The sequence below is a fragment of the Ailuropoda melanoleuca genome, chromosome 12 (assembly GCF_002007445.2).
Source record: "Ailuropoda melanoleuca isolate Jingjing chromosome 12, ASM200744v2, whole genome shotgun sequence".
NCBI lineage: Eukaryota > Metazoa > Chordata > Mammalia > Carnivora > Ursidae > Ailuropoda > Ailuropoda melanoleuca.
The window spans coordinates 61293694-61309613 of NC_048229.1; the positions used below are offsets into that span (position 1 = coordinate 61293694).

Genomic DNA, 15920 nt, shown 5'->3' on the forward strand with positions numbered 1-15920 from the left:
TGTTAAAGAAAAGATTATTCATGATACTTGTTAAAGACGGTAAGGCACACTATTCAAGTAGGGCTACTACAATGGGGTTTTCTAGTAGGGGAGAGAGCAGGGATTCAACTCCAGCTTAGACAGGGACAAGTGGGGATTTAGGTCCCAGAAGCAGATGGGGTCAGTGGATAGAAAATTACTAAGAGGAAACATCTAAGTAAGGAGGATTCTTTCAGAAGGTAGGCTAGGATGATTAAGAATGAGAGTAGTGAGATACTAAGGGTAATTTTCACTACGACCACTTAGCAGGATTCTTGCGTGAAGCAGATTCTACAAAGACAGAAGAATGGCCAAGTTCAGGCCTATAGGGACAGAGGACTCAGAGGAGCCTGACTAAAGTTTGGTCAAAGTAGATAGTCTTTGACACTCTTCAGAGAATGACAGGTGGGCAATATGGTGGACGAGAATTAGGAGGTGGCTTTAGATTGGGTGGTCATGGAATGAACCAGCTTAGGGGGAAGTGGACTCCAGACAGAGGGAGAATTGTGTACAGATGATGATCTTCTTAGTAATTTAAAAGGAAATACCTTTCTCCCTTTAAAATGTATTGTTATTCAATGTCACTTTAAAACCATTTCTTCCAACCATAAGAATGCAGAAATGCACATTCCACACTTGGAAAACAATGGACCACTGGGGATCAAGAGCCCTCATAGTCTGGGCCTAGGAGTCACTATTTCCCTGCTGGTGCTGAGGCTACTGGGCTGGAGGAACCTTTGGGCCATAATCCTTTATGACATGAGGCGGCCCCCATTTTAAAGCCTATCCTGAGGCCAACAGATCAGGTCTTCCAAAGAGAATTCGAAGAGTCCCTTTGAATTTGCTTCTGGATCTGTGGTTCACTCCAGAAGCTTCTGGATCTGAGGTTCACTCCGGAAGCATTTACAGATGCTGGAAAGATCCAGTTTATAGTAGGAAAAAGTCCAAATAACAGCAAGTACAGCAACAATAAAATCATTCATCTGTGCAGCAATTTATGCATTTAGGTAATTTCCTATTCTAGGAAATCTAGGAAATACCTTTTCTGGAATTCTTGGAGCCAGATCAGACAGAGATTGCATATTCCTATCGTATAAAGAAAATGAGACCCACAGAAATTAAGCAAATTTTTTCAGGTCTAGCAAGTTAGATACGTCACCTGACAGCACTTCTGTCCATTCTGTGTGTTGGACCCAATTGATCTGAGTTGTGTTTTGGGTGACTGTCCTGGGAGGAATATTAAGTCACGTAAAATCTATATCCAAATCATTATAATGACACTATCAAAACATGGGAGTGGGGAGCAAGGAAGCATACCCAGATGAATTCTCTTATCCATTTCTAGGAGTTTAGAATTCTATAAAACCTAGAACGTGAAAGGAAGAATTCATTTCCCTTTATCCATCCATCACTATATTCCTGTCCCTAATATTACTTAGTGCCTTTTCTGTGCTGAAAATCCAGAACGTAGAAAAGAAAAGGTGGGTGTCCCACAGGAGGGCTAATCTAGTTTGCTAGGTCAGGATCATCAAACTGACCACCTCATTACTAATTTGTAACAGAAAGTTATTTGAAAATTGTACTTCCAAGCTCTACTATTTCTTCCATATGCCAGTTAGTGTTTGAAAAAAAAAAAAAAACTTAAGGAGAAATTTACTATAGCATCAAATAATTTCCAATTTTCTGAGTGCTAAATGAAGTAAGAAGTGTGGTTAAATTAAACTCATCAGAGCTGTTATGAAAGAAAATTATTCTAATGAAATTATGTGTCTTTGAATCTAAATATTTTCAGAGAACTATGTCTATAAAAAAGGAGCACCATTGTTTTAACAAATGAGCAAAAATATATCAAATATGCAATTCCTTATATTAGAAATGTCAGTTTTTGCAATCCTTGACAAGTTCCTCCAAATTTCAAATACCATATGATACATAGTTTCTATCCAATTTAATACAATTCATAATCATGTGAATTTACTTATTGTCTTCTAGTAAAATATTTAAAAGCTATTTTACATGTTGCTTTGCCAGTTTTATGCTACATATTGCAATCAAACAGAAGTGAATTCATTGATCAGATAGTCTTATTTAAAAAAAAAATTGGTGGTGGGAAACTTGCTCGTTCTCTGCCTCAACCAAACTACCATGTGCTAAGCTATGTTCTGTTGTTGGCTTAGGAGAGCGACAAGAGAGTAAATTGATTTTGAAATGGGAAGCATGAGGTGGCAAATTCTTCCCTTCCCTTGCCCTGAAATCTGGAACAGGGAAAAGAATATGGACACTAACAATAAAATGATTCCCTTCTATTGAGTATTTCCCCCGTTCTAGGAACTGGTAGTGGCTCTAGAAACAGTAGCTCATTGATCCTTTACCACCACTTGGCAATGTGGAAATTATTTGCATTGCATATTTGTGGAAAATGAAGTTCAGAGAGGTCAAGATGCATGTCTGAAGTCACACAGCTAGTCAGTGTTGGAGCCATGTTTTACACACAGGCTTGTATTGAATGCCACTCCCAACAAGAGATATGTTGCTTTCATTCTTGAGCTGAAGATTGGAGCTCTGAGCAGTGGAAGGGGAGCATTGCCTCTGTGAGCCTGTGACAAATAACCAAGTAGTGGCAGTTTGTTAGTTGATTAAAGTGACAAAGAACTATAAAATCATGTTTAAAATATATGGACACTTGGAATGAAGAAGGCCCTTTGGAGATGGTAGCCTGTGATCATTAAAAAAATGATTAGTTGAGTTAGTCTGCAAGATAAAAATTCAATTCTCATTCCTAAGCCATTGGGACCTGATAGAGGCTCCCAACATTGACTTTTAAAACAAGCAAAAAAACAAACAAACACATTTTTAACCCCATAGGATGAAATATCAAATTTCTGTGTGAAGCATAATACGAATAGCTATAAAATGCCCAATCAGTTGTATTTTTATATTTGATTTCCAACATTCACATTGTAGAAACATGAAAATCCCAGCTGAAACAATGCGTGGTCTTGTCCCATCTATCAGTTTGGACACGGAAGACGGGTTAGGCAATGAGAGGTCTGACTAGATCCCATTGTCCACCTCTGCGGCCAAATGCTGTTCAAAGTTAGAAGCCAAACCCATGGAGGGAGGAAGTGCATCCCATCTTTACCGCCACTGTCTCTGCTGAATCACTGATGATGGAGAACAGCGCCGTTGTTGGCTCTTTAACCTAAGTTTAAACAATAAACCCCTGGACTGATGTGGAAGAAATGGGACCCCTTCCCATGCAGCTTTGACAACCACTTCCTGTGATGCTTGGGAGAGATGCTTAGCCTCTCATTCACCAACTCCACCAGTATAGCCCATACTTCGCCTTCTCACGGGAATGAGATCACTTTTTCACATCTAGTATGTGCTCTCCCACACAGCAAGAGCTCAAAAAAGGCCTCACTAATTGAAGAAAAGAATTAGCGAATTAATTAATATGCCCTTCTTATTTTTCAAAGCATTTGACATACATGGATAAGGTTTATGCTTACTAATTATCCATATTAATGAAACTAAAGTCAACATTACTCGTCAGCACCATCGAAATACTCCTTTTAGTTGACAGAGAACAGTAAATTCCAGTTACAAACATGGTCACTTCAGAGATTTTCAGGGCCCTCTGATTACGTCTACTCTACGTGCCCAACACATCTTTGTAGGGAGCTAGTAGTGAATCCCGATTTCCGATGACCTACTTGACAGTCCTATCTGTCACACAAGCACCTCCCAATTACAAGTCCAACCCAAACTTAATTCAACTTTTTCCCCCACAAACCCACTTCCCCTTTTGGATTCATCACCACAGACACCAAGATCACAATTCAATCCATTTCTCAGATAAAGAAGCTTAAAATTATACTGACATTCTCCAATCATCCATCACACCTGGATAATCTGCCTTATTGATGTGCCATCATTCATTCAAAAAATATTGCTTGCACACGTATTGTGTTTCAGGCACCATGCAAAGAACTAGGTATACATAAGAAAATACAATCCCTGCCCCCTTGGAGCCTACACTCTATTGTGGCAGTCAGACCCACGCACACAGGAAAAGCCAGTAAGTAAACTAAGTTCAAGGAGTTGTAGTTGATACAAAGGAAACCAAAAAAGCGTGTACACTTTGGATGAAAAGGGGGCCTGTTTTGTCTGTACAAGGAACTGATGGATGGCCAGTGCGGTTGGAGCATAGTGTGCTGGAAGGAGAATGGAATGAGATCAAGTTGTACAGGTTTGCAGGGTCCTCGTCATGTAAAGCAACAAAGTAAGGGAGTTGGAATTTATTCGAGACTTTTGGAAGCCAGTGAAGAGATTTTGGTTATGGACTCATGTGATCTGAGCTGTGTGTTCGTATCTTTCTGGCTTCTTTGTGAAGAAGATGTTGGAAGTCAGAGAGAATGGCTGTGGGTTTGTCTCAGTCCTTCCGGGGTCAGAGGTGAGGATGGTCTAGACCAAGCTAATGGCAGTGCGGAAGTGGAAAATCCTCACCTCCTTCCCATCCCCTATTTACTGGGTTATTTTAGACCCTCATTATATCTTATCTTAGCTTTCATAAAATCCCTCTTGGACTGTGTGTAGGTGTAGATGTTCCTAACCTGTCCTCCATACTGCCTGCTACATAGATTTGGCCACTCCTGTGCTCAGAGATCCCAATTCACTTCCTACCTTCCACTCACCACCAATGTCCTACAGAGGCTCTCAGAAAGAGGTGAATTACACTCACAATTACCTAGGAACAACTGAAAACATTTTGGACCAGGTCTCACCTACTGTGCACAGTGATACTCTCTGGGCACCATGAATGTGTATTTTTAGTAAGTTTCTCCAAGCCATGTGGATCATCTGCTCTCTTATCCTCCCCGCCATCCCCAGGAACACTAGCCTCTAAGATACAATTTGGCTAAACACAAGATCTGTCCAGAACTGCTGCACTGGGCCTACCCTCCTCCATACATGGTCTGTATCTCACCATCTCCTGTTATATCTCTTATATATATATTTTTTCCCTCAAACTTCAGGAAGAGAAAGCATCCTGTTGCATTATCTGGGAAGGTGGGTGGGCACAGAGATCAATAGATGGTTACAAAACAACAGGATAGATGCTTTGGAACAGGGTTGGGAGGCCAAAAGACATCAAAGAAGGTAGCAAGATTCATCGTGCATCCCGAAGTCACTAGCAGGGCCTACCAAACAAGACTTGGATGGATGGATGGATGGATGGATGGGTGGATGGATGGATAGGTGGATGAATGAATGATGAGTATAAACAAAAGCCACTACTCAAGGGCAAGAAGAACAGAGCAGTGTTCCTTCTTTAGCTGAATCGATGTCATAAAGCAGTAATTACTCTATATCGAAATAAGGAAGAACCACTTAAATGAAGATTGCTTTTAAGGCAATACGTTCCAAATGAAAGAGGACTCCACTAGTCAGGAAAGACATTTTATTTCCAAGCTTCTAAGAGGGTTCTACAAACAATAGAGGCTTAAAGTAAAAAAGAGAAGATAAAAAGAAAAAAAAAAAACAAGAATTTTAACTATTGAAAATTAGACAGCTTTTTTTTAACTTAAACATAAAAATGTAAAAATGTAGTTGTCAAATCTAATCTAAATACATTCTGAGACAAAAAGGATCATCCATGGTGACGGGGTTACTTACAGCTGTATTCTTGTTTAAGTGCTATTCATATTCCTTTTGAATTATTTCTTTATTTCAAATTCAATTGGAGATCTGTGCAAATCTAGCAAAATATTCTTTGGATTACAAAAACTATATAAAAAATGAACAAAACCTGCAATTATGGAAGTATTGAGAATGTGCAATCCTTCACTGAAATGAAAGATTCCAAAGTGACATTGTCCACAGAATTTATTCCACTGAAGGGTTCAAGCAATTTGATTTAAATGCAAAGGAAAATGAAAGTGAGCACTTCATAAAAACATTTCTCTTTTTATGCATTTTGACTGAGTCATAAAAATAGGATGTAGCAGGGTATCAAGAAATGCTTGAAACAAACTTTCACAATAAAGTAAAAAAAGAGAGAGAGAGAGAAATCTATAAATTGTCTGCAATCCAGGAGAAAGCATGTGCCCTGTGTCTAGGGGGAAAGAGGGAAAACACTTGTAGCATGACTTTGTGTGATCTTTCCCCGAGTATTGCTACATTTTGACCTTTGGCCCGACTGAACAGGTGAAATGTCCTTCAAGGAAGTCCCAATCCCCAGGCAGCTAGATGGGACTTCCAGAGACAGTACGCATTACTGGAATTGACGCTCAGAATCCACTATGGTCTCTGCCCTCATTCTGAGCTTATTGCCCAAAGCATATTTTAAAATAAAGGTTTGGAAATGAATTGCTCTTTCTTTTATCAAAATTGAAAATGCCTCATTATTTTACAAGGAGTTAGATTCCCAGGAGGGAAAAATAAGACTTTTCAAGTGTCAGAGTCAGTACAGTAGCCTGGCAAAATCAAAGTAGGGGAAAATAGAATAACATGGGATGTCTGATAACTACACATAGCAAATTTATATTTTTGACTTTTCACTCCCCCAAACCCCAAATGCTCAGTATGGGGCATAAAACCCACATCTTGGAGCTTTCAAGTTCCTATCATTTCATTCCTTCAGGGATTCATCTCTCATAGCCACTGAATTACTGATATGCAAGATCAACACCTATTATATAGCAAGTATTGCAAAATCAGAGACTGACCTAAATCTTTAGCATTCTTCTTTTTCAGAAGATGTATGTGGAGGGAAGCCAGGAAGCTAACACTGAGAATGTACAAGAAAGCTTTACATGGTGTTACAGAATCTTGTCTGAAAAAAACATTTGCAAAACAGATTTGATTTTAAATAAACAATAAAAGCAGCAGACTACAACAGCTCATAAATAGGGTGACGGAAAGATCACAATTATCTTAAATTAGAAATATAAATGGGTCATTAGAAATACTTAAAGTTTTCAATGTTAAGAATGAAACCCGGAATTAAAAAAGAATCTGTTTTTATTTCAAAGGTTGCTTCTTATATTGAAGCTCATATTAAAGCAACAGTACAATGTTCATAAAATATAAGTGTGATGCCGTAACATTTCTTACATGTCAGAATACTGATATTTGTATGTATACTAAAATAAGAACTTTAAAATTGTACAAATAGATACATTAAAAATGGCATAGAAATAGGGAGCCTCTCACTGAAACAAGACAGTTATATCTGGCACGTATTAGTTTAAGATGAAAGTAGAAGCAAAAAGATTTACAAGAATCAGCAGTAACAAGATTGATGCTTAAGAGACATAATTGTACATTGTATTGTACATACATTGTATGGGTTTAAGCTGGCTGAATATTATATATTTCAAGTTTAAAAATGCACTACGTACAGAGTGTCCATAGTTTAAGGCGAAATTACAGCTCAGAACTGTTGTCCTTTCTAATTTTGTGGAAGCTTCTTTGACAAATTAAAAAAAAAGAAGAAGAAGAAAGACTTCGATATTCATAACACATAAACAATTTCCCTTCATTGTAAGTTCACCGCTAGACTTCTCCTTCACTTAAATATTTTGTACGCCAAGTGGTTTTTCTCTAGAGAAGTTGATACACAACTTCAAGATTTGCCTTTTTGCAAGAAAAGGTACTTCACAGTATTTACCACTTTGATGTCCTTGCAGTTTTATGAAACGTAACTTCTCTGTAAAACTTTGCTTGTTTTAAATGAGCCTTTCCTTGATTTAAAAAAATACCTGTTTACATATCTTCTAGATTCTTCAGAACGCCAGACACAGTTCTTAAGGCCAAATTTGTATCGTTATTGTTAAGAGTCGTCATCAAAAGTGTCTTTGGAACCATACAAGTCTGCTAGTTTCTTAAAACGAGGTCCCCAGTTCTGTAGGTAGTCATAGTCCAAGTCTGAATCTGTTGTGGCGGACTCTAAGGAGCTCAGGGACCCAGCCACTGAGCCCCTGCCTTCGTAACCATAGATTTGGATGGAATCATAAGGAGGGGCAGTTGGGTCATTATCTGCCTCCTGTATTCTCGTGTTGATGAAGTCATCGACATCCACACTGTTGGGGGCTGGCCGGAGCCCAGGTCGAGGCATGTACTGATACTCAGGTTTTATGTCTTTGCGAGGGATAAATCCATTGATCCCGTCCGGATTCTGGAGAGTGGCAATATCAAAGGCTTCTGTGTCTTCTTCCCCACCCCCTTCGTCATCATAGGTAATGATGTTCTCACGCACGTCTTCTTCCTCAAAGACGATGAGTGGTTCTTTCTTCTGCCTTCTCAGGGTCACAAACAATACTACGATGACTACAAGGAAAGCACAAGAAAGTGAGCACAGGTAAAGCCCAGTATTCCTGGAGTTTTAAGGAGAACGCTGCTTACCGTACGCATGAGGTGTGGCTGCTCAGAATAGGAGCCAGTGTAGGAGTCTATGAAATGAGAGCTTTACCTGGAATCCCCAAATATGTATAACACCGCCCTCCACCTGGCTCTTCCTCTGCAAAATGCTGCCAGGAAAATATGATATCCAAACAAGCCAGCAAGTTGGAACTATTTTGAGCTTTTTACAAATGAATCTTACATTATTTGGAAGTCATCTCTCTAAGAATTAGGAAGATTCTAAATAGACTGGTCTGCAGCCTCTTAAAAATGGCGTAAGTTGGTTTCTTTTTCTGAAAGAAGACAGCCGTCTCTCCAAAGCTTATGAATGAGGATGTTCCAAGACCTCAGGTCCTACCTTTCTAAAGGAGGTGATGCTCATTCCCGCTCAGAGAACTGGGGGGTGGGGGGGGGAGGAGCAGTGATCCTACTCTACCTAGTAAGAAATCTTATCATAAATGTGGTTGGATTCTCTTCAAACCACTGTAGGGAAGAAGGGAAGTTTATAATGACTCCCAGGAGACAAATCTCTATTTATTTTAACACAGAAAAGGCAGAAACAGCTGAACCCAGAAGAAGCAGCTCTGTCTCCTCCCTGAGAGCGCTGATTCCACTAGGCTCAGGCAACCTAGGATGAGTGGGCAGAACCACTTACAAGGAAAGCTGAGACGCTGCTTAATTCTTCATTCTCCACCTCCCCACAAGAGGCTTCTACGATATTCCATGAGAACACTTTCCTACACGTGGAGCTGGATTAAAGAAAACGTTTGTGCCTGAATCTGACAAGGGGTCTGAGAGCCCCTGTGGGTCCACCATCACTGGGAGATGCAAGGATGAAGGCTCCCTTTATCCCCCAGGGCTGGACACAGCGCCTGGTACCCAGATAATTCTCAAGAACTCTCTGTTGACCTGAACTCACTGGCTCTTCCCTACGCAGCTGGGCCCCCTCAACTCATTCAATGGAGAACCAAACACCATGGAACAAGCATAAATTGGGTGTCAGAATGCCTTGGGTTTGAAAGCTGATTTTTCTCCTACATGATTTCCTCTTCCTGAAGCCCAGCAGTGGTCAATGTTATTAGCATGGGCACACTGCCGTTCTTACAGAGATGATATGAACGTGTAGGGGTCCCCATAAGCTGAGGCTTGTACCCAGATATTACATTTGTTAATCAGAAGTGGAGTCAAGATCCAGCTTGGCCAGGCCAAATTTCGTCCAGTTCCTTGAATCCTTCATACCATGTCTTTGGTCATGATTATTTTTTTCTGTCCCTAACTCTTTTCTTTCCTCTTCTAAGGCAAACCATTGCTCATATACCAGGCCTCTGCCTAAATTCCTCTTCTGCAAAACCTTGTCAGAGGTCCCCCTACAGCACCCTCAGACAGCTGCTGCTCTACAGTCCTGTGATGTCAGCACTGTGGTCATCATAACCTTCCCCCAACTCTGCTCAGAATGCTTGTTAAGTGTCCTGCCTGTTTCTCCCATACCAGAAAGTGCACCAGAGCAGGCCCCACCTCTGTCTTGTCTCTACTTTTAGCCACAGGATATGGCATAGTTCTGGTAACCAGCCTGCACTCCAGAAATATATGTGTTTCAGGGATGGGCATCTGGTTGCAAAACCCTTCCCGCAGGGGACAGCGGAGTCCTCTTACCCAGCAGAATGACGATGCAGGCAAGGATGGCAATCAATGCTCCCGTGCTCAGGCCAGCGTTCAGGATGTAGGCCTCGGCATTGCAGGAGAGCAGTGCACCGTGCACATCGCACCCACACACCTTGATGGTGAGGGTGTTGGTGCTGCTCATGGGTGGGATTCCACCATCACTGATCACAATGGGCAGGAGGTACAGATCCTGCTTCTGCCGACTGAAGCCTCCACGCCGGGCATACACCCCTGCTGTGTTGTCTGTTGGGAGAGCAGAGACATTTCCTCTCAGAGCAGGGCCACTGGAATCATGGCATGAATCTTCGTGCATTCGGCTTGGCAGAGGTGAGGGTGTTCTTTCTCGTCACCAAAGTCAACAACCAGAATCCTTAATCTAGGTATCTACGGAAGCCACAGTCATCTGGCATTGCAGAATAGTGTCTCCAGATTTTGGAACCAACTTAGAAACTGGCTCTTTTTTTATTTGGTAGATACAAAGGCCCCCACTGGGAAGCTCACCACACTGTTTTCTGTTTGGGTGTCCCCTTCATCAGATACCACAACGAAGTGTGGGCTTGGACCACATACCCTATGTGAGTATGGGAGATAATTAAATACATACATGAGTGTGAGAAAAAACAACAGAAAACCATTTTCATGTTTGTACTTTTCTACTTTATGATAAGCCTTTGGCCAGTTTCTCTGTGTGTGTTTAAGAGATTTCCAGGCCACACTCAAACCTTGCCCAAACTGTAAACCCACTTTGAGTCCTAAAGGAAAATATTATCTTTAAAGGGAAAATATTTTATAAAACCAGTAGCAGGTTTATAGTTTTTTTGAAATTTAAGCACCATCCACCACCTGGTTAAACATGTCATGCCTCCTGCTCAAAATAATTCCAACTTCTCTCTGTGAACCACACAACACAGCCCACCACTACACAACAAACCACTAAATTTTTCCCTCATCTGAAGAATTTACTTTGCCTTCCAGGGTTACATCCCATCTGTTCCACATGTCCCAGTGCAGCCTGACATGCAGAACTTTCTTCCGTTTCCCAAGCACACCACGCTTTCCACATGCCTTTTTAGCCACTGCCTTACGGCCCTGGGAAGCTGTTCCTGGTAGCATGACAGGTAAACTCCTCGAGCCTCAAAATTGAACCCAAAAGTCATCACATCAGGGAGGCCTTTCTTGACTTGACCAAAATGCCAGATGTTGACTTCCATATATTTCTCAATCTTTTGTCACCTAAGCCCCCAAGTACTTCCTCATCCGATCTGTACCAACCAACAACATATATATATATTTTTCCAGACTGTATGCTCTGGGGGAACATTATAAAACAGGTGAAGTTTTTAGTACGTTCTATCAAATTACTCACACACACACACAGATTCTTAGTGTGGTCTGCCTCTGCTTGTGATTACAATCAGTAACTTATAGCAATATGAATGTTATGACCAACATGACGGCCCAATAGCTAGCAGGTTTTGAATGGATTGACAGTACCCTGAATTAGCTCTTGTCATAAGAAGAAATATCTTAGACTCTCAAAATTAAATCGATAAATATTAGGTGAAAGGACGAGTAATGCATTTTCTGTGAGATAAAATATATTAAATATAAAAGGGAGATTCAGTCTGATTTAGGGATGAGCAGATATTCTGATTATTGCAGAAGGTAAGGTGTGTGTACGCACTGGTTTTTGGCAAGCTGTATAATGACAGATTCTCTGTGCTTCGTTGCCAACATCTCAAACAAAACAAGGCAGAACACCTAGCCCTCATTTCTGTATTTTCTGAATATTGTATGACTGGAACATATTGTTCTTATTACTGGAAAAAAAATTATACATACTATGGAAAATCATGAAAAAAGATAAATAACTTGGCCAAATAGACTGTTTACTGGAAATTCAGTCTCTTGACTGTTCTCTCCTGCACCAGGCTATACCATTGTTCTATGCCTAAGGATTACAAAGATAAATAACTAAGGATTACAAAAAATTTACATATCTATAATAAATTATTATATAAAATATGTTATTTTTCCCTTCTCATACATTTTTTGAGTTCAAATAAGACTTTCACAAATTAAAAGTGACAATATCTACCCCGTTTTAATAATATGAAATGTCACTAATGCCACTATGAATAAAAGTGAAAATTTAAAATCAAAGAGGGGGGCGCCTGGGTGGCACAGCGGTTGAGCGTCTGCCTTCGGCTCAGGGCCGTGATCCCGGCGTTCCGGGATCGAGCCCCACGTCAGGCTCCTCTGCTGGGAGCCTGCTTCTTCCTCTCCCACTCCCCCTGCTTGTGTTCCCTCTCTCACTGACTGTCTGTATCTCTGTCAAATAAATCAATAAAATCTTAAAAATAAATAAATAAATAAAATCAAAGCGGAAAAGCAAATTACTTAAATTGCTTGGTCAAATACACTTCTCTGATATGAACAATATCCCCATTGGATCATTTATTTAGTTTATCTATTTGGTCACACCCTGTCACCCAGGGTGTTGGTTTGGAGGGCATGTAAACTGAGTGTTTTGTTTTTGTAAACCTGTAGAAGGCATAATTTCAAATCTATCCTTCCGTGTGTCATCCACGAAAAACTGGACCCCAGATCACAGCACGCGGCTTACACATGACAGTAACTGAAAACAAACACTAATGGAAACATGGATCTGAGCAGTACTTGAGCCTACGAATGCAGGATGTCTCATATTCTGAACAAGCAAGTCCCCTCAGACATACAAACTATTACATAAAAGCTCATCAGAGTACCCAGATGACCAAACCATTTACAGTTTCTGAGTGATAGACCTGTAGAATCTTGAGAACTTTTAAAAAAGTTCCTCTAGCCAAACGTGTTTCACATATGAATTTTAAGATGAGTTTAAAAGGTGGGAAAGAAATGGACTGAGCATCTCTTCCTGGGTGTATACTAATTGCACGCTTTCAAATGAGTCATTTGTCCTGTCTAGAGCCTCACTTGTTCATCTTTAAAATGAGGACACTGGTTGATGTCCAATAACATAATAAAAGTCATGGTTATCCCAGGGCTGAGGGAATCCTTCTACCAGAAAACTTTACCCCCAGTAATGACATCCTCCAAGACTGCTGAGCTGGAGAAGGGTAGACAGATGTGGTAGACTAGAAACATGACTAAGCAGCCTAGCTTGGCGCTTAGGTGGCTGATGTTGTTTGAATGAATAAAATATTTCCCCTCTAGATCCAAGTGGCTCCAGTACCAATGGGAGACTGAGCTTTCTTGGGGGATGGCCATTTTAGAGGAGTCAGTGCGGCGTCCTGTGATGGTCTTTCTTGTGGTTCATTCTAATTAATGATCTTCTACTAACAAAAAAAGCCACCACTATGGGCAGGAACTTCATAAAAAAACACATCTAGAAAAACAAATTGAAAAACAAACGAACTAGCCATAATAGCAAAGACCTCTATCCTGAAAATCAATTTTGCATCCTAAGTTTGACTACAAATTTACTTTCATCCAAATTAGCAACCACTGCCTATCTGTTTTTGAGAGGGTCCTCTCACTTTGGACATATGAATTCCTCAGGTTTAGGGTGGCCCATGAATAAAAGAGGTTCCATGAGGACACATTTTCAGGGAAGTGTCAAACTGGTTCCATGGTTCATAAGATGAGGCAGAACAAGGCAGATGTTCTCAATGTTTAAATTTCCATCAAGAGATTTCTCAGATCCTTCTCCTTTATAAACTGTCCAAAGAGCAAATCGCTCAGTATTTGGGGTCAAACAGGCCTGGGTTTGAATCTTGAATAGTCTACATATAAATTGCCTGACTTTAGTCGTATTAAGTATATGTCCTGTTCCTCTATTCTCACCCAGGAAACTAATAATTTTAAATGTTAAAATGATTCCATTCATAAAGGTACTCAGCACAGCGACAGACTGTTGGAGATGCTCAGTAAATATTAATTCTTTCCTGGAAGAGATCCTCTTTGAGCAATAAACTAATGAAGAAGAGAAACTTATTGGCAGAGAGAGGGAATTGAATTCCTGGAAATGTCATCGCAGCTTGGAAGGCACCTGCCTCCGCAGAACGGCTCATCATCCAGAGGTAAGAACATAGTTCACGCTCTTCAGTTCTGGGCAATGTATTTCCCATGGTAAGAAAATGTTTTTCAAGCACCTCGTTTTTTATCCTGACACCCAGTGTTCTCATCCTTGGCCACAAACACGAAACCAGTTTCATTTTCCCCCCACTTAGGCAAAACTTGCAAATGGGGTCATTAATTACTAGTATATGTCATGCACAAATTGTAGTGCTTCTATTAATGGAAAATAAATTCAGATTTCAAATTTTTATGTCTACAACCTGGACTCCTAATCACATGCTGTTTTTACCTGCACACTTTGTCATTATACTCACAAAATGTAAACTGTACCTGATAATGATGGTCTCCATGGTACCAGTTTGGGGATGCAAACATAGGGTTATGATGATGATGTAGCCCATTGGAGGTATACATACAACTGACATTAAAAGGAAAAATTATGATGGGTAACCAGTCCTCGACTGATAGACCACACTGGGGTCTACTTTCCCCACACTGAAAGCAGTGTTTTGTTTTGTTTTTTTGCCGATACAAGATTTTGCAAAACACTGGAAGCAGTGTTTTTTTTTTTTTTTTTGACTGATACAAGATTTTGCAAAATGGGCAGCATACAAGCATAGACCCTGCATGTTAAAAATTTGAAAAAGAGAAACCACTGAAGCAAAGGATTAGTATGCTGTGGTCTCACCATGGTGTCAGGGGAAAGGCTTGACCTAAGGTGAGGGAATCCGTCACCTCAGCAGCTTCACTAAAGCTCTTAAGATGCCCTTCCTTGGCCACTCTGCTTCCTCTGTCCTTCTGTCATTGTTCAACCTGATCAGATGAGGGCCTCTCTCTGGAGAATTAAAGCCAAACCGTGCTCTTATTTTGTTCACTTCTGACCCAAATCTACCTACTCTACTCTAACTGCTCACACCTGAGACAAAGTAGGTCTATCTATCACTTAAATAGCTTCCACACACTTGAAGACAGTTAGTTATGCAGTCACTAGCAGAAAAATCATTATTTGATTACTTTCCTCTGGGCCCTCTCCACTTTCCCTAGAAATGTGGCAATAGTTCTATCAGGATAATGGAAAAAAATATATATGCATGTATGTGAAATTAAATGTGTATATATCTATATCTATATGTATAGGTATAGATATGTGTGTCAGAAGTCTCACTGAAGTTTTAAACTTTAATACTTTTGAAGTATATATGCTACACAATTACAAAAGACATCACTGGAAAGTTTAATTATTTAGATTTAATTTTTTTAAAGTAAAGTCTACCCCCAATGTGGGACTTAACTCACGACCCCAAGGTCAAGAGTAACATGCTCTAACGACTGAGCCAGCCAGGTGTCCCTAATTATTTAAATTTTTTATACTCATTTAGATTTGTGATTATTCAAAACATAATTGAAATTTTTAATGCCATATTTGCCATCTTCAATCTGAGGGGCTGAAATAATAGAAATTTCAAATAAAACTTGTAACATTTGTAGCATTTGTATTTTTGGTATTACTTATGCTCAAAGATGACCTTAATAGCTTGTGTATACATATTAATGAAGAAAATTGTCTGACCCAAGACTCTGATGGTTATAAAGTCTTGCAGCTGAATTAAGGAGCTGCGCACTAAGAGGAGATCATCACGATCTTTTAATTAACACCTTTGATACTGAGGATTGGCAAAACACGAATTATAATAAATAACATTGTAGGAATAACTGTTTATGTGTATGTGTGTGTGAGACATCTAAGTGTGCAC

At 40.0% G+C, this 15920-nt stretch overlaps 1 protein-coding gene across 4 annotated transcripts in view; it reads right to left on the reverse strand.

The window, feature by feature from the left end:
• Window positions 1-5503: 5503 nt before the first annotated feature.
• CDH11 (cadherin 11) overlaps window positions 5504-15920 on the reverse strand; it is a 159544-nt gene continuing 149127 nt past the window's right edge. For 3 of the 4 annotated variants that reach the window (XM_002925894.4, XM_034672329.1, XM_034672330.1), the window contains 2 exons: window positions 10078-10329; window positions 5505-8352 (listed from right to left, as the gene is read on the reverse strand). In XM_002925894.4, coding sequence (XP_002925940.1) covers window positions 7856-8352; window positions 10078-10329 — 749 coding nt within the window. In that variant the 3' untranslated portion in view covers window positions 5505-7855. Of the gene's footprint in view, window positions 8353-10077; window positions 10330-15920 lie in introns of all 4 variants that reach the window. The other variant, XM_034672331.1, reaches the window with a different exon arrangement.